A 26,168-nucleotide genomic window follows, 5' to 3' on the forward strand; every position below is an offset into this window, starting at 1 on the left:
ATCCTAAACCACACTCGCCAGAATTAGTATTTGCATTGCAGGAGTTAACAGTTTAGAAATATGGCTTTCTGAGTGGGATACTTTTTTGCTGTTTAAAAATTCCAGTGATTGTCATAGCTGTTCTATGTGCTTTAGTGTTGTCATGTATTGCTGTGCCACATGTGTGGATCCCCTGTAATTCCTTTTTTAACAGCAAAATTGGTTTAGAAGCTGACAGGTCTTGTCCAATAACTTTTCGGGATATTTATGCACTGGTTGTTTAAAGCATTATGTTATCTTCTTTAACACGGATATACTGCAGGTTTGATCTCCAAAAAGAGTCCTGCGCAGACCAGTTTTTTTTTACAGTGAGACTCAAGCCAAAACATTTATTGCAGTTTTAACTGTAAGCAAGGGTTAAGACTTCTGTCAGTTTTTTATTTTATTACTGCCAATGTTCACACTGGATGCACAATAATAAGAGTGATAACAGGCAATAGAGATGGTGAAGGTGAGCATGTACTGAGTGGGTCTGGAGAAGAGTGGGAACACAGAAGCGAAGGTTGAAAATAAGTAGGCTGCTTGGCTTTCACTTTGCCCTACATTTTACTAACCTTTTGCGCCTTATATTTTGGAGCTGTTTATATAAGATTTATTTAATAAAGCATAACATATGTTTTAGCCTTGGTATTCAGTTGCTGTCGATATGATGAAAGGGATGCAAGAGTGAAGGCAGATAACAGTATTTCAGTTATTAAAGAATGGGAACAGGTTAGGAGGAAAAGTGGGAACAATATGTGAGCAATTAGGAGAAGGAGGATGCATGGGTGTTTCCCTTAAGCCCATGTTCACATTGGGCTGATTTGACATGCGATTTGATATGTCAAATCGGAGCCTATTGCCAGCAATGGCGCTGCCCGAATTGGTGCGGTGCCAATTTTCAAAAGTAGTTCCTGCACTACTTTTGGTGCCTTGGGGGCAATTTTAATAGACAATAGCTAGATTAATAGCAGGAAACCGCACAGATGTCTGTGAAATTGCTCCCGAAGTTGGACTGAAATGGCAGTTTTCATTTGCGCGAGTTCAGCTGAACTTGCGCGATTTCAGACCCGCCCATAATGTTAACGTGGGCTATGACAGACAAGTGAAGTAGCAAAATACATATCTTAAATATCATATGTAGGCCAGGATATGGTATCTTTATAACTTTTTTTTTAATGCATTTAGGGCTGAATATATTGAACATACCGTAATATAAGTCATCCGACTGCAAAAGGTGATTTTCTACACATTATTAGTCCACTGCAAAGTTAAAGAATAATTCCAGGCATGGTATATATTTACATAGTTACAATGGTCCAACTTAGACTAATGTAATTATGTACTTAATATACCATACCTGGCTGTTGCCTCGAGAAGCTGTAAATCACTAAAGTAGACACCGCTACTCCAGTAATCTCCAGTTGCTTCCAGGTCCTGTGCTGAGTGGTCGGCCTGATGCATTGTGAATACTGGAGGTCAGCTGCTTAGCACAGGTGCCATTCAAAGAAGGCTTTGGATTTTCTGAATGAATGCAAAGTGTCCTCTGATTGGACATTATTGAGAGGTGGGGCAATGATGAAAAAAGAAAAGCCTAATTTATTTAGTTAATTGCTAAGCTGTCTCAGTTAATAGAAAAAATATATATGATGCCAACATTTTAGATTTATTTTTTTTTTTTACAAGTTTAACCACTTGCCGACCGCCGCACGACGATGTACGTCGACAGAATGGCACGGCAGGCATAAGGGCTTACATGTAGGTCCTTGCCTGCCCGCCGGTCGGGGGCCCGATCGGGCCCCCGCCCGGTGCCTGCGGCGGTCGGTATTCGTTCGGGAGTGATCCCGGACGAGTGGACGGCCATTCATTCATGGCCACCCCCTCGCGATCGCTCCCGACGAATGAAAATGTCCCGTGACATCATTTCCTCTCCTGTAATGTAAACACAGGAGAGGAAGTGATGTATTCTCTCCTCCGTGTAGGTATTTTTCGTTCCGGCACCGAGGAGAGAGGTTCGGTGAGTTGCACCAACACACCACACATACAGTAGAACATGCCAGGCACACTCACACCCCCCCTTTACCCCCCGATCACCCCCCAATTACCCCTGCCCCCCCAGTCACAGTGACACCAATTGCTTTTTTTTTTTTTTGCATTGGTGTCATTTGTGACTGTAATAACTGTTAGGGCAGTTAGGGTTAGCCCCCTTTAGTTCTAATGTGCCCCCCTAACCCCCCCAATAAAGGTTTAACCCCGTGATCACCCCCCGTCGCCAGTGTCACTAAGGCTGGGTTCACATTGCAGCGGTTTATGAGAACGAATGTGATTCGCACCGCACTGCAGTGCAAATCACATCCGATCTCTGTGCGATTCGAGTTCAGCCATACAGATAGTATGGCTGAATTCGTGTCGCACCCGCCGCACCCGCCGCACCAGCCGCAAATTCGCACGGGACCCTTTTTTTGGCCCGCAGCAGAATCGGATCGCATGGGTGTTCACACCATGCGATCCGAGTTTGCAGATCGCACTGCGATATGCGAACTGATCTGGGGGTGTCATTAACATTTCACTGACACGCCCAGCAGTTCGCATAGGGCAGTGTGAACTGCCGCCGGGAGGCATGCGATGCGGGAACCCGCCGCGGATTCATGGCGTTCCCGCATCGCTCCAGTGTGAACCCAGCCTAATAAGCGATAGTTTTTCTGATCGCTGTATTAGTGTCACAGGTGACGCTAGTTAGGCAGGTAGGTATTTAGGTTCGCCGCAGCTTTTTATAGCGCCAGGGACCCCCATACACTACCGCATAAAGCCCCCTGATTGCCCCCTAGTTAACCCTTTCACCAGTGATCACCATATAACTGTTACAGGTGACGCTGGTTGGTTAGTTATTTTTTTATAGTTTCAGGGCACCCGCCATTTATTACCTAATAAAGGTTTAACCCCCTGATCACCCGGCGGGTGTCATTTGTGACTGTAATAACTGTTAGGGCAGTTAGGGTTAGCCCCCTTTAGTTCTAAGGTACCCCCCTAACCCCCCCAATAAAGGTTTAACCCCGTGATCACCCCCCGTCGCCAGTGTCACTAAGGCTGGGTTCACATTGCAGCGGTTTATGAGAACGGATGTGATTCGCACCGCACTGCAGTGCAAATCACATCCGATCTCTGTGCGATTCGAGTTCAGCCATACAGATAGTATGGCTGAATTCGTGTCGCACCCGCCGCAAACTCGCACGGGACCCTTTTTTTGGTCCGCAGCAGAATCGGATCGCATGGGTGTTCACACCATGCGATCCGAGTTTGCAGATCGCACTGCGATATGCGAACTGATCTGGGGGTGTCATTAACATTTCACTGACACTCCCAGCAGTTCGCATAGGGCAGTGTGAACTGCCGCCGGGAGGCATGTGATGCGGGAACCCGCCGCGGATTCGTGGCGTTCCCGCATCGCTCCAGTGTGAACCCAGCCTAATAAGCAATCGTTTTTCTGATCACTGTATTAGTGTCACAGGTAACGCTAGTTAGGCAGGTAGGTATTTAGGTTCGCCGCCGCAGCGCCAGGGACCCCCATATACTACCGCATAAAGCCCCCTGATTGCCCCCTAGTTAACCCTTTCACCAGTGATCACCATATAACTGTTACAGGTGACGCTGGTTGGTTAGTTATTTTTTTTATAGTTTCAGGGCACCCGCCATTTATTACCTAGTCTCACTAGTGTACCCCTAAATTTAGGGGTGTCTACTTTCCAAAATGGGGTCATTTGGGGGGGGTTTGTGCCATCTTGGCATTTTATGGCCTTCAAAACTGTAACGCCCTTAGAAAGCCTGAAGGCGGTGCTTGGTTTTCGGGGCCCCGTACGCGGCTAGGCTCCCAAAAAGTCCCACATATGTGGTATCCCCGTACTCAGGAGAAGCAGCAGAATTTATTTTGGGGTGTCATTTCACATATGCCCATGGCATGCGTGAGCAATATATTATTTAGTGACAACTTTGTGAAAAAAAAAAAAAAAAGTTTGTAATTTTCCCGCAACTTGTGGCAAAATATAAAATATTCCATGGACTCAACATGCCTCTCAGCAAATAGCTTGGGGTGTCTACTTTCTAAAATGGGGTCATTTGTGGGGGTTTTGTGCCATCTTGGCATTTTATGGCCTTCAAAACTGTAATAGGTAGTGAGGAGTGAAGTCAAATATTTACGCCCTTAGAAAACCTGAAGGCGGTTCTTGGTTTTCGGGGCCCCGTACGCGGCTAGGCTCCCAAAAAGTCCCACATATGTGGTATCCCCGTACTCAGGAGAAGCAGCAGAATTTATTTTGGGGTGTCATTTCACATATGCCCATAACATGTGTGAGCAATATATCATTTAGTGACAACTTTGTGAAAAAAAAATAAAAAAAAATTAAAGTTTGTAATTTTCCCGCAACTTGTGGCAAAATATAAAATATTCCATGGACTCAAAATGCCTCTCAGCAAATAGCTTGGGGTGTCTAGTTTCTAAAATGGGGTCATTTGTGGGGGTTTTGTGCCATCTTGGCATTTTATGGCCTTCAAAACTGTAATAGGTAGTGAGAAGTGAAATCAAAAATTTACGCCCTTAGAAAGCCTGAAGGCGGTGATTGGTTTTCGGGGCCCCGTACGCGGCTAGGCTCCCAAAAAGTCCCACATATGTGGTATCCCCGTACTCAGGAGAAGCAGCAGAATTTATTTTAGGGTGTCATTTCACATATGCCCATAGCATGTGTGAGCAATATATCATTTAGTGACAACTTTGTGTAAAAAAAAAAAAAAAAATTTTTTTTTGTCATTATTCAATCGCTTGAGGCAAAAAAATAAAATATTCAATGGGCTCAACATGCCACTTATCAATTTCCTTAGGGTGTCTACTTTCCAAAATGGGGTCATTTGGGGGGGTTTTGTACTGCCCTGCCATTTTAGCACCTCAAGAAATGAGATAGGCAGTCGTAAACTAAAAGCTGCGTAAATTCCAGAAAACGTACCTTAGTTTGTAGATGTGACAACTTTTGCGCAAACCAATAAATATACAATTATTGACTTTTTTTTTACCAAAGACATGTGGCTGAATACATTTTGGCCTAAATGTATGACTAAAATTGAGTTTATTGGATTTTTCTAATAACAAAAAGTAGAAAATATCATTTTTTTTCAAAATTTGCGTTTATATCGCAAAAAATAAAAATCGCAGAGGCAATCAAATACCATCAAAAGATAGCTCTATTTGTGGAAAGAAAAGGACGCAAATTTTGTTTGGGTACAACATTGCATGACCGCGCAATTACCAGTTAAAGCAGCGCAGTGCCAAATTGTAAAAAGACCTCTGGTCATTTACCAGCAAAATGGTCCGGTCTGAAGGTGGTTAAACATTTAACTTTAACAACACATTTCTGAAAACTGAAAATATGAATAAAATTTTGTATGGTGGCCCATACCTGAGATCTTTCACATATAGCTTGCTGACAAGTGGCTGGGCGGCACCAAAGAGGCCACGCAGCTAAGATTTCGCCAGATCAGGGACATACAAGTATAAGACCAGCGGGGGGGCTGGGGGTTATCAAAATAAGTGAAGTGCAACTGAAAGTGCAGTTGCACTTTCAACACTCATCTCCCATAGACTGGCATAACCTTTTCGTACTACACCCGTCAATCTATTTTAAAGGATGGCAAATTTTTTAATGTTAATGTACTATTACTGGTTCATGCAGTGGGCAAATGAGCAGAGATCACCTCTTTTCACTTATGTTGGTAATGTTGATCTGATGTCAGTTCCCTCTTGCATATTTGGTGAACTTGTGGGGAAATCCAGGCATACTGGAACATAATTTCTCAATTACCGGTATGTGAAAAAGTCTTTAAACTTCTCATAACCCCTATTGTAAGCTTGTTTGGATGCTGATATAGTACTCATTCTGGTACAGATAAAAATGTTGTCATATTTCTGATTGCCAAGTGCCAAAGGGTTGAAAAGTAACTCACTCTTTAAGTTTAAATGACTGAATGGCCCAGATTTTTAGGCAATTGCTTTTCAAAGAAATGTTAAGTTGGTTTAGTTACTAAATATTTAACTTTAGATATATTTATTCCCTTTCTACTTTGGCCAATATATATTTGCTTTTTCTATCATTCATAGTGTTAAAAAAGAAATGTAAAAAAATACCAGTGTCTTGGACTATAGGCAGGGATAATTTTGAGAAATAAAATAGCTATGTGTTGCAGTATACTGGCATCTACCCCAACAATAAACATTGGTCTTTAAGTGGAAGAGGATTTCCAGAACAGACCCTCTTTGAAATAGCAAAAGTTTTTTTTCCCTGATAGCAAATACTAAACCATACAAAATATGACTTTCAATGTGCCGCTAGAAAAACACAAATCCCAACAAGAAAAATTTATGAAGAAGGAATATTTTATTGTATAAAAAAAGTTAAAATCATCCCATAAATAAAGGGCCTACATATAGGAATAAATATATAAAAATACATTTAGCAACATTATGGATTATATTGGCATATATCCTATAAAGTTGGGTAGGGTAATTGTCTTCAAGTCCATAAACCTATGGTCCATCTATAAAAAATTATAATATACATTGTAATAACACATAGAATCAATTTAAATTAATATATTATTATTAGGTTAACTTATACATTCATTACATATAGTAACCTGATGGCTGCCCTTTGTACCTTAGAGGATGGGTCTCCAAACTATCTAAACAAAGGGCCAGTTTACCATCCTTCAGACTTCAGAAGAGGGCTGGACTATGGGCATTGGTAGTAGAAAAGTAGATCGAGAGAAATTGTGCCCCATTATTGGTGTCATTGTGCCCTATCTTTTATGTCATTGGGAGGAATTCTGTAATTTTATTGCTATCAGTGGGGGGGAGGAGGGGTGGGGGGTCTTATGCCCCATTGATGGTATTAGTGGATGAAAATAGTGCCCCAGATAAAAGCAAGAAAATGGCCACATCTGGCCCCCGGGCCTCAGTTTGGAAACTTTCACCCTACAGTCTCCCCACAGGGCACTAAGGCTTGCTAATCCCCCTTTGGATGCCAACATTCTGGGTCATCATGGCATGGGTGGTTAATGACTTAATTGGCACTACACATTACTTCCATTCACAGGAGCTACTACATCCTCTGCTTTTCTTTACGGTATGTTACATAGTTACATAGTTACAGTTAGTCAGGTTGAAAAAAGACACAAGTCAATTGAGTTCAACCACAAAAAAAAAATCATCATACAATCCCATATACCCAATTCTATACCCACAATTGATCCAGAGGAAGGCAAAAACCCCAGCAGAGCATGATCTAGTTTGCTACAGCAAGGGGAAAAATTCCTTCCTGATCCCCCGAGAGGCAATCAGATTTTCCCCGGATCAACTTTACCTATAAATGTTAGTACCCAGTTATATAGGAAATAATCCAAGCCTTTCTTAACGCAATCTACTGAGCTGGCCAGAACCACCTCTGCAGGGAGTCTATTCCACATTTTCACAGCTCTTACTGTGAAGAAACCTTTCTGTATTCGGAGATTAAATCTCTTTTCCTCTAGACGTAAAGAGTGCCCCCTTGTCCTCTGTGTTGACTGTAAAGTGAATAACTCAACACCAAGTTCACTATATGGACCCCTTATATATTTGTACATGTTGATCATATCCCCCCTTAATCTCCTCTTATCAAGAGAGAATAAATTCAGTTCCTCTAATCTTTCCTCATAGCTGAGCTCCTCCATGCCTCTTATCAGTTTGGTTGCCCTTCTCTGCACTTTCTCCAGTTCCCCAATATCCTTTTTAAGAACTGGTGCCCAAAACTGAACTGCATATTCCAGATGAGGTCTTACTAATGATTTGAACAGGGGCAAAATGATATCTTTCTCTCATGAGTCTATACCTCTCTTAATACAAGAAAGGACTTTGCTCGCTTTGGAAAACGCAGCTTGGCATTGCATGCCATTATTGAGCTTATGATCTACCAAAACCCCCAGAACCTTCTCCACTATGGATCCCCCCCAGTTGTACTTCCCCTAGTATATATGATGCATGCATATTCTTAGGCCCCAAGTGCATAACTTTACATTTATCAACATTAAACCTCATCTGCCACATAGACGCCCAATTAGACAGAGCATTGAGGTCAGCTTGTAAATTGGAGACATCCTGTAAGGATGTTCTGGCCTGTTTGACTCTTAAGTGTGCGCATTTGGCACTGGGATGACATCACTGAAACTATTAAGCGACTTTATTTCATAAAGTCGCTGAGAGATGACACCACTTTACATGTGTAAGTGCGTTAAATAATGACATGTGATTATACCTGCCATTACATAGTATATTATCATTTTTATAGATGCACTATACAGTAGGTTTATGGACTTGAAGACACTTACCCTGTGAAGAAATGGTGTATCCATGGAATGCGCTGGCTAAAAAGGACGTATGCCAATATAGTCCATAATGTTGTGATATGTACTTTTTATATATATATGTATTCTTACATTTGGGCCCTTTATTTATGGGAGATTTTAACATTGTATAATAATATATATTTTACTATAAACTTTTCTTGTTAGGATTTTTATTTTTCTGGCAGCACACCGAAAGTCCTATTTTGTATGGTTTAGTAATTACTTGTAAACTCTTTTAGTGCTCCTAGGAAAATGGGAGATTCCACTAGTTATGTAAAAGATGGTATTGTTTTTTTTTTTTCTAATGCGGCTCTCTTTTTTATTTGAACATTGAGCTATAATTCCTGGGTGTGCAACATGAGCAAATAATACAAAGATTCTCTATGTATATTGTATGTACAGTATGTAATATTGTATGCCTTTGCAATGACTCCTGTTAACTAAGGATGACAGAAAATCGCTAATCATGGGACAACTGATTGTTTAAAAGGGGACGACTCTGTGCTTGGATCCCAAGAAAGTTGGGAATTTCCAGCTTTAGTGATTTTTGCTTTACAAAGTGCAGTTAATAATTGTACCATGATGGTTCACATGGTATCAGAATAGTAAAGCCTGCTTATCTTACGGAAATATCACTGACAAAACAGGATGTAAAAGGATAACCAAAGTGCTAGAACTTACCTTGCAATAAATAGAAAAGGAACGGAAGAATACATAGTAGAAAGAGAGAGGCAAGGGATGAGAGCAGAGATAGAACATAAAAGAAAGAAGCCAGAATTAGGAAAGTCAAACAGAAGGAGAGAGAAAAAGAGAAATAGTGAAACAGTGAAAAAAGACAGGGGGAAGAGGAAAAGATACACATAGGTAAAATACACAAGGTGGGCACTGTCAAATCTGTGCATATACTTCGGGCATCAGCAGGCTGGCAAGACAGGACATCCAACACATGCCCAGCCACGAAAACACTGTCCATCTACAACACTCACAACCCCCCACCTTTTTTGCTCTCTGCCTGTAATACAGTGCATTTGTCAAAGTGTGGAAAACACTACATTTGTGTCTATTTGGCTTACAGTGTGATATGGGACTTGAAAGAGGAATTTGCACAAATAGTCAAACATCTCAATATTAGCCAATGTGTCCATGCACATTGTGGTATTTAGATTCATATTTTAGAGCACTTTTTAGGGGCATTACAAAATGCATCCAACCTAAATTTAGAGAAAAGTGTACTGGTCTAGTTAGCGCATATTCGCACTAAAACACACACACACGCACGCACGCATAATTTTATTTCTAGTGACTGTATCAAATATGCCTCTAGCATGAAACTACATGCATATGCCTTTAAGTGTCAAATGCACATGAGCGCATGTAAATACACACCAGGCTGAGCATATTTTTCGCTGGCTTTTTCTGCCAGCTCCAAGTTTCATTGATTTTTAGTCAAATGTTGTTGAGCTGGGATGTCCGGACAGTATGGCAGACTTAAGTAAGTGGAAAATGTTAGTGCTTTCCTCTAAAGAGTCTGTACCTCTATTTATAAGAATTATACCATACAGTGTTTATACAACAATCAGCCATAGCATTATGACAGTCCACCGTATATTGAGGAGGTTCCCCTTTTGCCACCAAAACATCCCTCACCCATCAAGTCATGGACTCCACTAGACCTCTGAAGGTATGCTGTGGTATTTGGCACCAAGCTGTTAGTAGATGGTACGGGTACGTGTCAAAGTAACCTCCACATGAATGGCAGAACCCAAGGTTTCCCAGCAGAATATTGCCCAAAGCATCACACTTCCTCCTCCAGCTTGCCTTCTTCCCATAGTGCATCCTAGTGACAATTCTTCCCCAGCTAATCAATGCACACACATCCAGCCATCCACATGATGTAAAAGAAAATGTGATTCATTAGACCCAGACACCTTCTTCTATTGCTTTGTTGTTCAGTTCTGATGCTCACATGCCCATTGTAGGCGTTTTGGCTATTGACACAGGCCAGCATTGGTACCCTGAGTGGTCTGCGGCTACACAGTCCTATACGCAACAGACTGAGATGCCCATTTTTTCTGCTTTTAAAACATCAACTTCAGGAACAACTTGTTTACTCGCTGCCTAATGTATCCCACCCATTTCCAGGTGCCATTTTAAAAAGATAATCAATGTTATTGACTTTATCTGTCAATGGTCAGAACGTTATGGCAGATCATTTTATATCTTCTAGAAACAACTGTGAAAATCTTTTAAACAAAAATCACATATAACGTATACACTACGGTTTCTACAAACATATATGAGGTCCTACCAGAAAACATATGTACTGCTTTTAATGTATCTATGCGCAATAAATTGGATAAAGGAAAGTGGAGCTATTATTTATATTAGCTAGTTAGGTTCCATATTTGATTGTGCCTATGGAGATTAACCTTTTCTCATGGAGAAAACCCCAAGTGTAAATGTTATTTTTTTTCCCCTAGAACTGCAAAAAATGGGCCCTCAGTAGAGACTATCAGGCCCCTGTTTAAATATTAATATTTTATTATGCAAATGTAATTTATGCGTATATGTCACTGTCTTGCTAGGCTTAGCTTTCCTAGCTATGATCTGCACCATTCAAACACAGACTGGATTCACACCTAGGCATTTTTAGTGCTTTTTGCAGATTTCTACTAAAGTCCATTCAACATGGTTTCCTATGGAACACGTTCTGTAGTGCAAATCTGCAAAAAGCACTAAAAATGCATAGGTGTGAATCCAGCCTAACAGAACACTGGCAAGAGCATAGACCTTCTTTTCACAATACAACATCTAAATATTCTCTTTGAACAGTGACACTCACATACAACGTGTACACACACATGCACTGTACATGTATACACAGAACTGCTGAGGAGCACAGTGAGGTCATTGTACCATAAATGCCATGTACACTGTCAGATAATTGCTGGGTTGTACCTCAACACATGCCATGCACATGACATGCCCAAGCATACAGCATGCTCCAAGGTACGCACACTACATGCAGCGTCTCCAAGTGGACACCCAAAAAAGGCCCCTTATATGTTATATATATAACCTCAACATGGCAAAGACAGATTGGCACATAAAAGAAAAGCAGCCAAATAGTGCCTAGTATATGTGGGACAATCTATTATTATACAGGCTGGTAGAGGTTTTACCTTTCCACATTCGACCATGAAAAGATAACACTTAAGGGCTTAGGCAATGTTATAGCGCTGATATATTAGAAGCCCCAGTATAGTAGATTCTATCCCCTTCTATCTCCTTCTAATCCTTGCAGGACAAACCTGCAAGCCAGACTCATTTCATTATTCCACGCAGGCAGGCAGCTAAGGAAGAAGCAGCTACATGCAGTCACTTCTGAGGGGAGGGAAGGGGCAGGTGTAAAGAGGGAGGGGGAGTGCCCTATGGACACTACTACCTTGTTCCACCAACCCCAGGGCTGTACTAGTGGCGGCAGTGGTGATTGTGGCAGGAGCTGTGGTCTGTCTGCCCACTGTGAGAATGACAGAGATCAGAGAAAAGGGGACGGAGGAAAAAAGTAAACAATGGAGGAAAGTGGTGATTAGATAGATCACATTTAACAGTGATGGGACACAGGAGGTTGGTTATATACAAACATATGAAAATAAACCAGTAAGAACAGAAGGAGAAAGAGAGGAAGACAAATTCAATGTAAGGCGGACAAATGAACATAGGAAGGTCCAAACAAGACAGAACAAGAGAAAAATAAATTAGAAGGTGATATGTGGGGGTAACGATATGTAGGAGAGTAAAACATAGGGAAGGAGAAGAGAGATGAAGTAAGTAGAATAAGGCAGACTTAAAATAAAGAAAAGATAAGAGCAGAGAGAAAAGCATATTATCCCCACCACATGATTACATAAAGAGATGGATAATTGGTAACTGGTTATGTTCAACAAAGTTTTGCAGCACATTGAACTGGTCACTTCAGAATGAGCCCCATTGGCTGTAAAGTGCTGGGCTCTTCTGTGAATTTCCATAATTGTAAAGCATTGTCTTCTGCTTTGCTGTACATGGATTGTAAAAAAATAGTGGGTAGTATTTTAAAGAAATTTTGGAGTATAATATGCTTTTTATAAGAAGTGGATTCATCTGTGTAGTGGTATTATTAACAGTGACCACATTGCAGGACCTCTACTGAATCAGATCAAATCTGCTGAGCCTATCACTGGTCATATCCAAAATGCAGTTAGAACAGCGTTATGTCAAAGATAGACTCTTCAGTCTGTCACACTCTTGGTTTTAGGAAAATAATTCTTGCAATGTTACAAAAGTGTAAAAAAATGGCAAATTTAAAGCACGATGCACACAAAGCGTTTGCCCAGCTCTCCTAAACGCCTTTCTTTTTGGTAGCGTTTTGGCAGAAAGAAACGCTTGATGTGTGTAAATGCATATAGATACATTTAGGCGTGTCAAGTTCTTGGGCGTTAATTCACTTCATTGGCCAGAATAATATTTTATTCTGGGCATTGAATTGATTTTACGTTCAATCGCTTGATGCCACAAGACTCACTGGCAGTGGGGTTTTGTTCTGCCTCTAAATGTCTCCAAACACCTATGTGTGAGGCCCCTAAAACTGCATATTTAATGCTTAATATGCATGAGGCCTTACAGTTAACCCTGCAAACACACAGAATTGAGTATAGCAGAAGGCTTTGCAGCACGTCACACGAGTAATAAATGATAGAGATACAATGTGGAAGTTAAGATAAGAAGTCTAATTAACATGTTGTACATAGTGATGACATTCCATAAAATGTTAACAGTGGTTGACATATTTGCCTGTGCCACTGTTAGGACCTGGTAGTTAATATTTATCACTAATCCTGAAAACAAGGCTGAACTGTCATTCATTATCACTTGCAGACCAGTATTATCTAAAGGTGTTGAGCACTTTTTATTTATTGAAATGTGGTTTTGGTTATGTAAGATTAATTCTAAGAGTGGGATCTTCCTCATTCATCAATACAATAAAGATCAGCAGTGGTCCCGTAGAACAGTGGTCATCAACCCTGTCCTCAGGGCCCACTAACAGGCCAGGTTTGCAAGATAACTGAAATATATCACAGGTGATATAATTTGCTTCTCAGTGATTGCAGTATTCTAGTCTGCATCTCCCCAAGGTAATACATAAAACCTGGCCTGTTAGTGGGCCCTGAGGACAGGGTTGATGGCCACTGCTGTAGAACATTATAACAGTATGTATATGATGTTAGCAGTGTGCCTGTAGAAGATTTCCCAGACTAGGTGGGGTAATCACTTACCAGAAAAATTCCTTGTTGCCAGCATAGTGGTCAGAATGGCTCCCTATAGAAATAGCGTAATGTGGATTAATATGGCATCCACATGGGAAAACTACACAGATCAGAAATGCATGATGTAACCACACTTACTTTCAGCTTTCGACGAGCATTGAACTTCTTCAGGCACTCCACAGTCTCTTGTCTGTGCATCATTGAAGCAACCGTTGAACGTTGCTGTAAGGAAAAAGACAGGAAAGTTGCATCATGTAATATTGCAGCTAATCCCTACTGTGATGTACAGTCCAGCCACACATAAATGTCATAGTAGCCAATATCAGCAAATATATGAATGTAACAAATATGGGTTACTTACGCAGACCCATGGGTGCTTGAGAGCTTCATGAGCAGTAATACGCTTGGCAGGGTTAATGGTCAGCATCTGGTTAATCAGGTTCTTAGCTTCTGGTGTCACTGTGTCCCACTCCGGAGAAGGGAACTGTAGAGATATTCATTTGTATCAGTGAGAGGTGCTAAACTGTCAGACCATTCCTGACCCTTTGGTCCAGGTTACAATGCAGTTTTAGGCAATGACGACACTTTGACATTTTTGCCATTCTATCTAAGAAGTTGTTCCCTCACTGGCCGAAATGGTGCAGAATCTTGATTGTAAGAAAAAAAACATCTCACTGGTCTGGTCATTGAGGGAACAATGTTAGAGTATAAGGTGAGTGGGACCACCAGCAAGAGAATTGCTAGTGTGATATAGACCTTCAAAAAAAAAATTATACTAGTGTGAGATATCTGTTTCACAGAACTGGCTGCAAAATCATTTTTTATACAGCCCCCCCCCCCTTATGAATCTGGGAATTGACAGTGATACGCGTAACATGTACAGAAAAACTAGAAGTGATCAACTACAGAGTATTACAGGCAAGTGAGCGATAAAGAGAGTGAGGGTGATGTGAAGAGAGGAGCTTTACCTGTTCATCTTTTATGATCTTCTGCATCTACCCATGCATAGAAAATGAGTGATGGGCAATAAACCTATTTATCACAGTTGTCTGACAATCTCCTAATTTGTGAGGCAAGAATGATTACATCCAAAGATTGCTGAAATCAGTGATAGGCCACCAAGATATGAGCCAACTGTCGATTTGAGTTCAAATCTACGGTTTTGTATTTCGGTATAATCCCAGATCTCTCTACTGATGAATAATGAGTAGGTATTCTCCCACACTACAACTGTCGTTGGGGGGTATCAGAACCCTCTCCTACAACCCCCCCCCCCCCTTTCTCTACTGGTTACTAGTCCTCCTTCTTGTCCTTTTTCCCCATTCCTTTCTACAAAATTCTATCAGGTCTTGGGAAACAATTGGTTATATTAAGTCTGGTTAGAGCTTGTACTTTACCCTCTCAAAATGCTACTGCAGTTATTATTCACTATGTGATTCCCCCCATCGTACTTGATGTAATATATGTGACTTTCTTATAGTTTCTGTTTTTACAAAGAATCTTTATATTGTGTTTTCTTTGTATAAAGAAAAGTGTACCAATATATAATCTGCGCAATCAGATATATTATGTGCAAATACAAAAACAATCAATGCTAAATGAGTTGCTAGCCAACACCCATAAGTGATTCAAAACGTATTAAGCCAAACTATTAACCTAAAAATGATGTCGCGCACCTCTCATAAAAATTCCATATATATCTTAACCAAAATGTAAACTAAAACAATATGCATAAAAATTCTGTGCATACAAAAAAATATATAGTGATAAAATATGCATAAAAAACTGTGCATATCACAATTGTTAAGAGAGTTGCGCTACACCATTTTTTTGGTTAAATGTTTTCTTTGTATGTATTTAAAACTTTCAATAAAAACGTATTTATCAAAAAGAAAAATAGGCATCTGTTGAGTTTAAGTGTTTTTATTTTTCTAGTAATCTCTACTGATGGAGCAAAGATAAATAGTGAGATTAAATTACTGCTTGTGTCTTCTCATTGGAGGTATGATTATTTCTGATTTTAGGTGCTGAAAGCGGTACAATTATTTTTCATGGAAATTTGGCGTTTTATATTGTAGGCCTGCAATTCTTAGGAATAACTCTCTTAAATCTGTTCAAACAAGAGTCTAGTAGACATCCCGGGTATGATAAAGTTTATAATATAATAAATAATGATAATAAATAATAATAAAAATTATTCAATAATGTAGTCAAATGCAAAAACACTGAAAATTGCTCATTTGCAGAATTGTTGCTGTCATTAGATTTAGTGTTTGGTGACGAATTTCCCCACAAATTGCTATCACTCAATTCTGCAAGTGATTCTAATTTATTATTGTTGTTTTCTAGTTGGTCTAAAATCACTTTTGACATAAAGGGACACTTTTTGGTTGCTATGGACAATCTTCAAATTCCAGGCAGAACAAAACTGAATTTATAATATAAAAGTGCATGCGGGGCACTGGACAGACTACTAGGGACAAAGGGGAGGTGTATTTTTTTTTTATACAGTACTGTAATCTGTAAGATTACAGTACTGTATGTGTATTGTGTATTTTTACTTTTTTGAATATGGTGCCGATCTCCGCTCTCGTGCGTCGTATCGTCACAGGGAACGGAGCTCGGCGACACTCGGGCACTGTGTGAATCGAGCGGGGGACGGCTCGCACACACAGCGGGGGGACATCATTGGATCCAGGGGACAAGGTAAGTAATTTCTCCCTGTATCCAGCGATGTGATCCCGAGTCTAGCTCGGGGTTACTGCTTGTGGTACTGAAATTGCAGCCCGAACCAGACTCAGGATTACCGCTAGGGAGGTTAAGGAAAGTCCTGCCTAAACTCCTGATTACACAATTCCAAATCTTCAATCACCTCCAGATTAAAGGCCTGTATTAATGAGTATTTGAATTGTTTCATCGGCATCGGTTTGAGATGTTTCTGAAATCAAAGACTTTTATGAAAATGCAAAACCTGGTTGCAGTGAACAGATGTCCTTTGACAAATGCCCCTACTATGAGTTTTGCTGTTACACAGAACATATGGGTTAAAAAATCTAAAAACGCCTAAACAAATGTAGGTTTCTAACAGTCGTGTACATAATTTGCACTACTTAATATTGCACTGACTGTCGATATCATATGCTATGTATTCTTCATGGGACAAACCTTTCAATTTACAGACTAAGATGCCTGTATTTTATACGATTTAACAAGGAAGAAGCTGATACTATGAATGCTTCCTATAATACATGGACCCAAAATGTTAAACATGAACTCGTAAGATTTCTTACGGTTTATACTATAAAAATGTTTCTAATAATCCAAAAATAATCATTATTAGCTTCATGAAACTGCACAATCATTGTGTGCGTGAGTTTTAATGCTCAGTTGTTTTTGGTGAAAGACCCCTATGTTAAATCAGTAGCAGGATTATTTAACACATCCAGCAGTGTGTAGAATCCAGGAACAAAAACCAACCAATCAGAATTTTTATCTCAGTAATCTGGATTCTGTACTGAATTATGAAATAAACTCATCTATGAATAAGGTGAGCAGGCAAGTATAACTCACATCATATGCCCCAGCTTTAATCTGCTGGTATAGCTTGTGCTGGTCCTCATCCCAAAATGGTGGGTATCCAACCAGGAGAATATAGAGGATAACACCTATTGAGACAACACACAAAGGAAGCATTTTCAGAATTCAAATATATGACAATAAAGCTCCACTTCTATAGGGAGACCATACAAATCAGCACCTCTCAAAGTAAAGGACATCCTTATTCATACTCATCCTCCCTGTATGTTATGCACTGCAGGATGGTTTGAAATACCAATGCCAGGCAAAAAAAAAAAAACTCCAATCTAAACGACTTACCTTTTATCTGTTCTCTATTATTGTAACTCTTTCGATTTCAAAATATAACCTATTAATGCAGTTACGGGATTTTATTTATCCAGGTCATAGTATAGCTAGTCGTAGCTAGTCACATTTAACTAAACTTGTTTATTAATTCTAAATATATCTTTTTAGTTAAATGAGTGTTGGGACATATACCAGTTTTGGGAAATACCCACCCCCATCAACCAAGTTTGTTTCAGTTCATGGACTTAGGAGGGTTGCTAATATTCAAATTAGATGTATTTCTAAATCACACATCCACAATGAATTGTTATCTTTAGCTATTCAGATTTAGGACACATTTATGTCTGTGCCCACTCCATCACTGCATAGCTCCCCCCTTTTTGTAATACTCTATGAAGGGAATGAATATCAAGGAAGGGCATGTTTATAATTCAAGTCCATCTTTTTAGGAAAAAAATTATAAATTCATATACATTTGCAAGAGAAACATGTGCATTCATTATTATTATTATTATTATTATTATTTTTGCTCGGAAACCTGCAAAGCATTGCACCCATGATCAGTGGATTGCATGTATAGTGGCAGGCTCCTGCAGACTCTTCCTACAACTCCCTGTCCATGCCAAGGTACGGGCTTTAAACTGGAGGGTTCGGTGGACTATGAATGTGGCGATTACCATGCTTGTGTTCCTTTGAGAGCAGATGGGACTGTAATTTATTGATTCACAGATCTCAGAGCCCCATACAGCCATATTGATTTAAAAAGTGACAGTGGTTCACGGGAAAGGGGAGGATGGCAAAACACGTGCACACTGTCACAGGGGGGCAGTTTGGGGGTTGGGGAGGTCCCATGTGTACCACGGTACATGTTACATGCTAAATACAGGTGTAACATATAACATAGTGCAAACGATGGACTTAATGTTTAACTGAACATATGGTGATTCTGTACAAGGGTTAATTGGGTCTCAGTAAGTTCAAGAACGAATGTTGTTCTTAGTGATACACCTACCTCATTATTACAATAATTGTGAAGCAAAAATATATTAAAAAAAAACTGATTGTTGTTGACAATCACTATAATGTCTGACAACTTTGTACTTTATTTCCTGAGTTTGCTGTATTTACAGCTGTTGAATATACACGTCTTTGGCAATCCATAAACTAAGTCTGTACCGTGCTGGTTGGATCAGAATGATAAGCAGGCCATTTAATCAATTCTGAAGACACACATGTTGAATTCTAAGCGAGAATGGTAGAACCCTCCATATGGCATTTTTATTATACAGCCACAGTTCACTGCAACTTGTGTCTGCTTACCACATGCCCAGATATCCACCGGTTTTCCATATGCCTCTTTTCGGAGCACCTCTGGGGACAGGTATCCTGGGGTTCCAGCAAAACCTAGCACAGAAACAACATAATGAGAGTCCTCCTGTATCTCCAGCTGGCAGTAGTTTATACAAAAGAGCTATGTGCCAGGGGATTGTTTCATGTACTCGCTTAGGACAAATGGTGCGTGAAAGATATTTTCTGTGCTCGGAATTATAGGCACAGCTCTCGTTTAATCCAATGAACTTCAAAAACATTTGGAAGGAGATAAAATCTACCAAGATAACCTCATGATAGATATCTGACAATCTATTTCTACAGACAGTTATATATATTTTGGGAAATCTAAAGGCTTATCGATCAGCCAGCAAAAACCTCCTCCTCATGCCCAAAGCCCAGTATAAATCAAAGAGGGATCGGAGATTCGCTGTCCAAGGGCCTCGGCTATGGAATGCTCTACCAATCAAAATCTGCCTGGAAGAAAATCACCTGGCTTTTAGGAAAAAACTCAAAACCTTCCTCTTTTAGCAAATGATCAAAGCTCGCCACAGCGCCTAGAGGCGATTCAGTTCGCATTGTGCGCTATACAAGTATTTCATTCATTCAAGGCAGTGCAAAGAGCCAAACTAATAGGCTAAGAAAAGTCACCCAGAGCAACCAATCAGATTTCAGCAGTTGCTTTAGGTTACTGCACATTGACCTTATTATATAAGGCAAAAGTTATTTTGATTTGTGTCACTCCAAAGAAAAGAATCAGCTACTGTTAAATTTAAAGCCAACCTTTTTAATGAACTGTGTCTAATTTGACACTTAAGCAGAATTAGGATATTACTTTTGTTGTGATTCAGTTATTAGTAATTTTATGGTATTAAAGTGAAATTTCGGTTCCTGGGTTAGATCTTTCAGTTTAGTTCTGGCATAGGGCCCAGAAGGACTGCTAAAGTCAGTTTATTTTCCAGAGCTGTGAAGTTGCATCCCATTCACACAAGCTAATTGCAATACATGAACACCGGAGCTTTCATTCACATACTATAGATGAGAATTGCAACAGACATTTTGTCAGACAAAAACATTTTTTTATTACAAAAAGTTGCAGTATTTCTGTCCTTTACTTTTCTGTGTATCCAACAGTTTTGTTTAAGATTTGACTGGGATATAATAAAAAATGTATCCCAGTTTTTCCCTGTCTAAACCCATTTTTTGTGTTAAATGCTTACCTTCAGCCCAGCTCCAGTCATCTTTACTATTGTGCAGCCTTGCCTGGCATCACAAAGCCTTTTGGGGTAAATGCATCTGCTGTGCATGTATGGCATTTACCCCATTCCTTCCTATGATAAAACTTGTATTCTTGGTAGGTGCAGTCATTCATAGGAGTACAGCCTTATCTATAGGAATGAATAGGGGAAATGGTGGATCTGCAGTGGATTCACAGCCTGCCCAGCACTATATACAACTATGGGCTGTAGTGCTCGGCAAAGCTAAACAGTCAGCATCTCCAGAACGGGCTTAAAGGTAGGTATTTAAAACTGCTGGTTACACTGAGGTGCACTTTAAAGGAGCTGTCGTTTAAGGAGATTTCCCTTCTCTTCCTGTCCTTAAGGCAAAATAGGAACTGTAAAGAAATTACAATGAAGGTAAATCTCTACTTAAACAAAATTTCTATTACTTTTTATTTCAGTGACAATGGCCACAAGGACAAAATTAGAAGGTTAATCTCCCCAGTGGTAAGACAACAATAATAACCTGAAAGTTTTGTCTATAAATGTACTTATAAGCAGGGATGCACCGGTATCCGTGCCTATACAGTGCATTTGCACGAGTACTCGTGAAAATGTTCCCGATATCAAAACCGGTGCAATTTGTGTCAATACAAAATGAATGGGCGCAAATCGCACTGCATAAAATGGAATGCGATTTGAACAGGAATGCTTTCTTCCCCCAAGCTAACATCATTTCTGCCCTATACCCACGGGGTCCCAAAACTCCTCCTTCAGCCCTGTGAGAACCTCCAGCGGCTGTGATTTTCTATCATTTTATTTCATTGGTGGGACCGGGTAAGTGGCAACATAGAACAGGAAAGAAATGATGGACTGAATTGTGTAATATCCAGAAAACAGTGACATCCAAATTGGAATAAGAATGGATAAGCCCCATACAGACTATGAGATTTTTTGCTGATTTTGTCTTTCAGATTTAACAAAACCATATAATATGTTGTCAAACCTTAGGAGTTTCAATTTGTATGCAATCAGCGAGGGCCTTGCACTACATGGCTTTGGTAAATCTGATGGAAAAAATCAGCAGAAAATCTCATAGTGTGTATGGGGCTTTACTCTTACCAGAAGCGATGGACCTGGATGTCAGCGACACCAGATCAGTCAGTCCATCATTTCTTTCCTTGTGAGAACAACCATGTGTCTGTGGTGAATTCGCCATTTTTTTGGACTTACTCACTTGGGACTTAGTTGTTCCTTTACGCTCACATAGTTGGGACTTACATGTTTGAGTTTGAACAGTTTTTTAACACTGTTTGCATTTATGAGCGCTACATTTTCACCCATTTCTATTTATGAATTTTTGTCACATTCATTTGTAGCCGCTCACCTGTTTTTTTTTTTGGGTAGCACAATAATTATTTGCACTTTATACCAATCTCTGTAACAGCATAGCTCCCAACTGTCCCTGATATCGAGGGACTGTCCCTCATTCGGAACAAAGTCCCTCTGTCCCTCTTTCCCCCTCATTTGTCTCTCATTTTGGAATGATCTATATAGATGTATATAAAATGCAATACTTATCTATCAAAAAGTGTTTTACAGTGTTAAACCTTTCATCTAAATTCTAAATTGCTGCATTTGTAAATTCCAAAAGCAAGTATAAAGGAATGGTAGTGATAAAAAAAGCACTTGTGGGTTTAACCCAAAATTTTTTTGTACAATTCTCCTTTAAGTAGGGAGGGGCTATGACAGGGTGTGTGTCCTATGTTCTATGTGTGTCTTATGTCCTATGTGTGTCCTATACTTTTGCTAATAGGTGGCCATCACTCCCATTTTAGAAAGTTGGGAGGTATGCAATAGTAAAGATAAAATGCTAGTTGAACATTCTGCAGAATCTGGCACTTTTGGAAATTTGACATTCCTGGTCTCTTATTATGTGTTTTAGTGATTGAATTGCTTTAAAAATGTATCATCAGGCTGTCAGCATAGACCTTATATTCTTCATTAGTGCACCATACACTCTTTCTATGTCCTGGTTCTAGAGAATAATCTCCATCCTTCCCGCCTCCTAAAATTAAATACTTTACTGCTCATGGACCTACCATCAGGCCAGGAATTATCATCTGGGTGACACGGTAATATTACTAAAGAAATAACATTGTTTTGGTCAGCTTTGAACATTGACATATTGCCCCTGGCTCCCCAAACTTACCAAACCAGGCCTGCTGTTCTCCTTGTACCTCTATGGCCAGGCCAAAATCCGCCAACTTGACAGCAGCTCCTTTGCATTTACTGGCAAGTAGAAGGTTTTCTGGCTGTTGTTAACAGAAATCTGGTTAGTTGAATTGACATATTACCACTGTTCATTGTCTGCAGCTTACAGTCACCCAGGGGGACTAAGGTTCCCTTTATAAAGGTGACCAGACTTGGAGTTGTATGAATGTTCTTGAGAAGTGATATAGTACAGCATAAAGCTTCACTTCTCTGCAAATTTTCATAAAGGGAGGTCTGGTCACCTTACTTTCAGACTGTATGGTCTCCATCTCTTTTACCTGATAATCTAGTCGCAGATTTGACTTCTCAAGAAAAAGAAATATGAATTTTGTTATTATACTATTATTACAATGATGGGGATTATCACAGTAGCAGAAGAGATAATAGCTTTTTAGTGTTGATGGTGTTTGTACCTTGACATTTCTTTCTATGTATAATGTGAGCACTAACATTAGAATGTCTCTGTAGTATAACTTTATTATTGGATCCTCATCCATACTTTAGGCTGGGTTCACACTACTGCGAATTGGATGTGGGTTTCCTCGCATCCAATTCGCATAGCAGGAGATTGTGACTGGCTTTCAATGGAGCCAGTTCACATATCTCCTCAGCGACTCCGGTGGAATCCTGTGTGTCTTTTGGTCCGTTTCAGGTCCAAATTCAACTCAAAATTCAAGCTGAAATCAGAACTGAAATGGTGAATGGAGACGCATCGGACTCCTGCTGTGAGACTCTGCGATCTCTAGTGTGAATCCAGCCTTAGAAGAGACATGTAGACAACTAGGAGCTGGATACATTGGATAAGTGAGGTGAATCTACAGCCCAGGTTACTCAAAATAAGGCTTTATTCTGAACTAAAAATACAGAGTAGGGGAGGAAGGTAGGAGTAGTTAGACGAAATATAACAGATTTTTAGGGTTTGTGTGAACAGGCTACAGACTCAGTTACATGTAAAATTCACTATGCTTCACTTCACTATTCAGGTCTTCTGAGTAGCTTGCATTTGAGTTGCTTTGATTTGCATTTCTTTTGCTCAAGGAGTTGCTCTAAAGGATACCTAAGCTCAAGAACAAAAATGTAATATTTTGCAGCAGTCTTTAGATGTGGTGGCTGCACTAGTTTTCTTTTTTTTGGCTAACTACATTTTCTGCCAGTACAGAAAAATACCTGTTGATTCTGGCAGAAATGCAGTGTTTTTGTAACTTGCCGTACGGGTGTTTATAGTCCAAATCAGGAGAGCAGTCGAGGATGACAAGGTTGCAAATCCATGGATACAGTATGATCAGTGAGCATTGTCACCCTAGGACAGCAAATGTATTACTAGCCGGAATAGAGTTGAAATGATAAAAACTAAGCTTGAAAAAGTTTTATTTAGATATGCAGTATTAAACCCAAAACCAAATATGTAATATATTGCAGCTTACCAATTATTAGATGTGGTGACTGCTTTAGTTTTATTTTTTAAACATTTTTCTCTCTGTATTAGAGTGTCTATACTCTGAATAAAGGGACACCTTTGGGCAGCAGCACTGTCAGTCTGGCAGGAGGGTAGTGTTGGCTGTAGTAGCAGATTTAGATACACTAAAAAGTTGAAGCCAAACTCTAGCTCACACTGCAGTTGCACAAGCAGCAACAGTTTTCTTTTTTATTTTGAGGTGAAGGTTTTGCATAAATAAAATCTGACCACTGTCATGTTTTGTCTTAACACTTTAATTTCTATATTTGCAGGAGAGCTTGTTCTTTTGAAAAATAACAGACTTACTGGCCCGATCATCAAGTGAAAATAAAGGGAAATGGCCTATAAAAGAAAGCTAATGCAGCCATCACATCTAAGAATTGGTAAGCTGCAATATAATAATTGCCTTTTTGGATTTAATTCTGCTTTAAGCTGTTTAGGGTTTGCATCAAACCAAAAACTTACTTTTGCATTGATATTGATTTTTTTTGGAAAGATAAGTAGCACGGATGTAAACAAATGCCTGAGCTCTTAAGGGTCCTTTCACACGGGGCGGATCAGTTCTGATCCGCCCCGTGGATGTCCGTTTGCTCAGCGGGGATCACTCCGGTGATCCCCGGTGAGCAGGGAGATGACAGGTCTGTCTCTGCACACTGCGCAGGGACGGACCTGTCACAGCGCCGCTCTCCCCTATGGGAGATCGGATGACGACGGACCGCAGTGCCCGTCGTCATCCGATCCGATCCGCAGACGGATGGAAAAATAGCTTTTTCCTCCGTCACACTTTTTCGGATCGGAGCGGGTCGGATGTCAGCGGACATGTCACCGCTGACATCCGACGCTCCATAGAGCTCTTTGGAGCACCCGTTCAGGTCCGCCTGAAAAACTGACAGGCGGGCCTGAACGGCACGTCGGTGTGAAAGAGGCCTAAAGCGTGACTCCATTTTGAGGGAAAAAAAATAGCAAATACAACTGCCACTCATTTTGTAATTGAATGGTATTAAAAGTTACCTTTTCTTTTCAATCTTCAGAGCTGTAATTTGATGTAAAATGCAATGCAATATGTCAACCTGGAGGCATTCCGTACAAAGTTGGTGTGTGGAATGTCCCCCCAGAAATGTGGGAATTTGGGCATCTCCTGCAGTAAAAATTACATTTTTGGTGAGATACTCCCAAAGGGAAATCACAAAGGGATGCAGACACTATCACCTTCTTAGAGCCCTGCAAGTGCAGCATCTGATTGATGTTTATAAATAATTCACATTCCCTTTGCACATGGACACGGACAAACAGCTATTTCTTCAGAATAACACAAGGTAGGAATCTGCAACAAAATCCTTGAAATGTACATAGGTCCCCCTGGGGGGAATGTTTTTTTTTCTCACCAAAAGTGGAGTTACTCTTTAAAGTAAACTTGTAATCAGAAAAACAGTGTAGGGAAAATTGGGCATAGGACTGTAGGGGGTATAAGGTGCTGTGATCCTATTCAGAAGTCTGACTACAGGTTGCACCCACCTTCCATCACTGGTTTTAGGCAGCTACTTTCAGTTGATTTGACACTGGAAAAAAAAAAGCTAAAGAGGACATCCGCTAAATAACCTCTTTTCTTAAGACCCTTCTCTCATGCATTGTAACTGCTCCTTAGCAACTGCAGCTTTCCAGATTGGTTGACTCCTAGGCTTAGCCTTGGGGGACTTTACCCAGTCCCACCTGGAAGAAGATGCCAGTGGGACCTGCAACATAGTGTATTGCTTTGAATTAGTCACAGGGTGCTATACAGGTCTCCCAACATCTAAAATTTCCTGCGTATTCAAAAGTTCTGTATGTCAGTTGTTGTTTCCCTTTTACTTGGTGACCCACTGGCCTCTGTGGACATCAAGGATGCTAATTCACACATCCTCAATTTTCTTCCTCATTAATGCAATCTGCCTTTTTCTGTGGGTATATGACATTATCAATTTGTTGCCCTCCCTTTTGGCCTATCTACATCACCCTAGGTCTCACCAAGGTGCTTGCCCTAGTCCTAGCTCTACTCTGTTCTCAGGGGATTCACACTGCGAGATAGCTGGATGATTTCCTGTTAAATGACCAGTCCTCCTAAGCACTGTGTGCTAGTTTCCAGTGGACTGTGCAGACTGCTCAGAGACTCAGATGGATCCAACTTTGGAAGTCATTGCTGGACCCGACTCAACTATTACAGTACCTGCACTGAAACAAACTTTTTCCCCTCCACTCTCATGTACAGGAGACTTTGGTCTTTGGAGGAAGCTCACTTTCTCATTG

The 26,168-nt window shown here is 40.2% G+C and overlaps 1 protein-coding gene across 31 annotated transcripts in view; it reads right to left on the reverse strand.

Annotated features, from left to right (window-relative positions):
• CAMK2B (calcium/calmodulin dependent protein kinase II beta) overlaps positions 1-26,168 on the reverse strand; it is a 264,424-nt gene that overhangs the window by 42,926 nt on the left and 195,330 nt on the right. For 13 of the 31 annotated variants that reach the window (XM_077469609.1, XM_077469617.1, XM_077469614.1 and 10 more), the window contains exons 7-12: positions 22,368-22,470; positions 18,927-19,010; positions 17,313-17,407; positions 14,104-14,226; positions 13,881-13,964; positions 13,752-13,794 (exon numbers count right to left, since the gene is read on the reverse strand). In XM_077469609.1, coding sequence (XP_077325735.1) covers positions 13,752-13,794; positions 13,881-13,964; positions 14,104-14,226; positions 17,313-17,407; positions 18,927-19,010; positions 22,368-22,470 — 532 coding nt within the window. Of the gene's footprint in view, positions 1-11,881; positions 11,960-13,751; positions 13,795-13,880; positions 13,965-14,103; positions 14,227-17,312; positions 17,408-18,926; positions 19,011-22,367; positions 22,471-26,168 lie in introns of all 31 variants that reach the window. The other 18 variants (XM_077469607.1, XM_077469600.1, XM_077469603.1 and 15 more) reach the window with 2 other exon arrangements.

Source organism: Lithobates pipiens, unplaced genomic scaffold (assembly GCF_037356315.1).
Source record: "Lithobates pipiens isolate NorthernLeopardFrog02 unplaced genomic scaffold, aLitPip1_a1.2 Scaffold_8, whole genome shotgun sequence".
Lineage (NCBI taxonomy): Eukaryota > Metazoa > Chordata > Amphibia > Anura > Ranidae > Lithobates > Lithobates pipiens.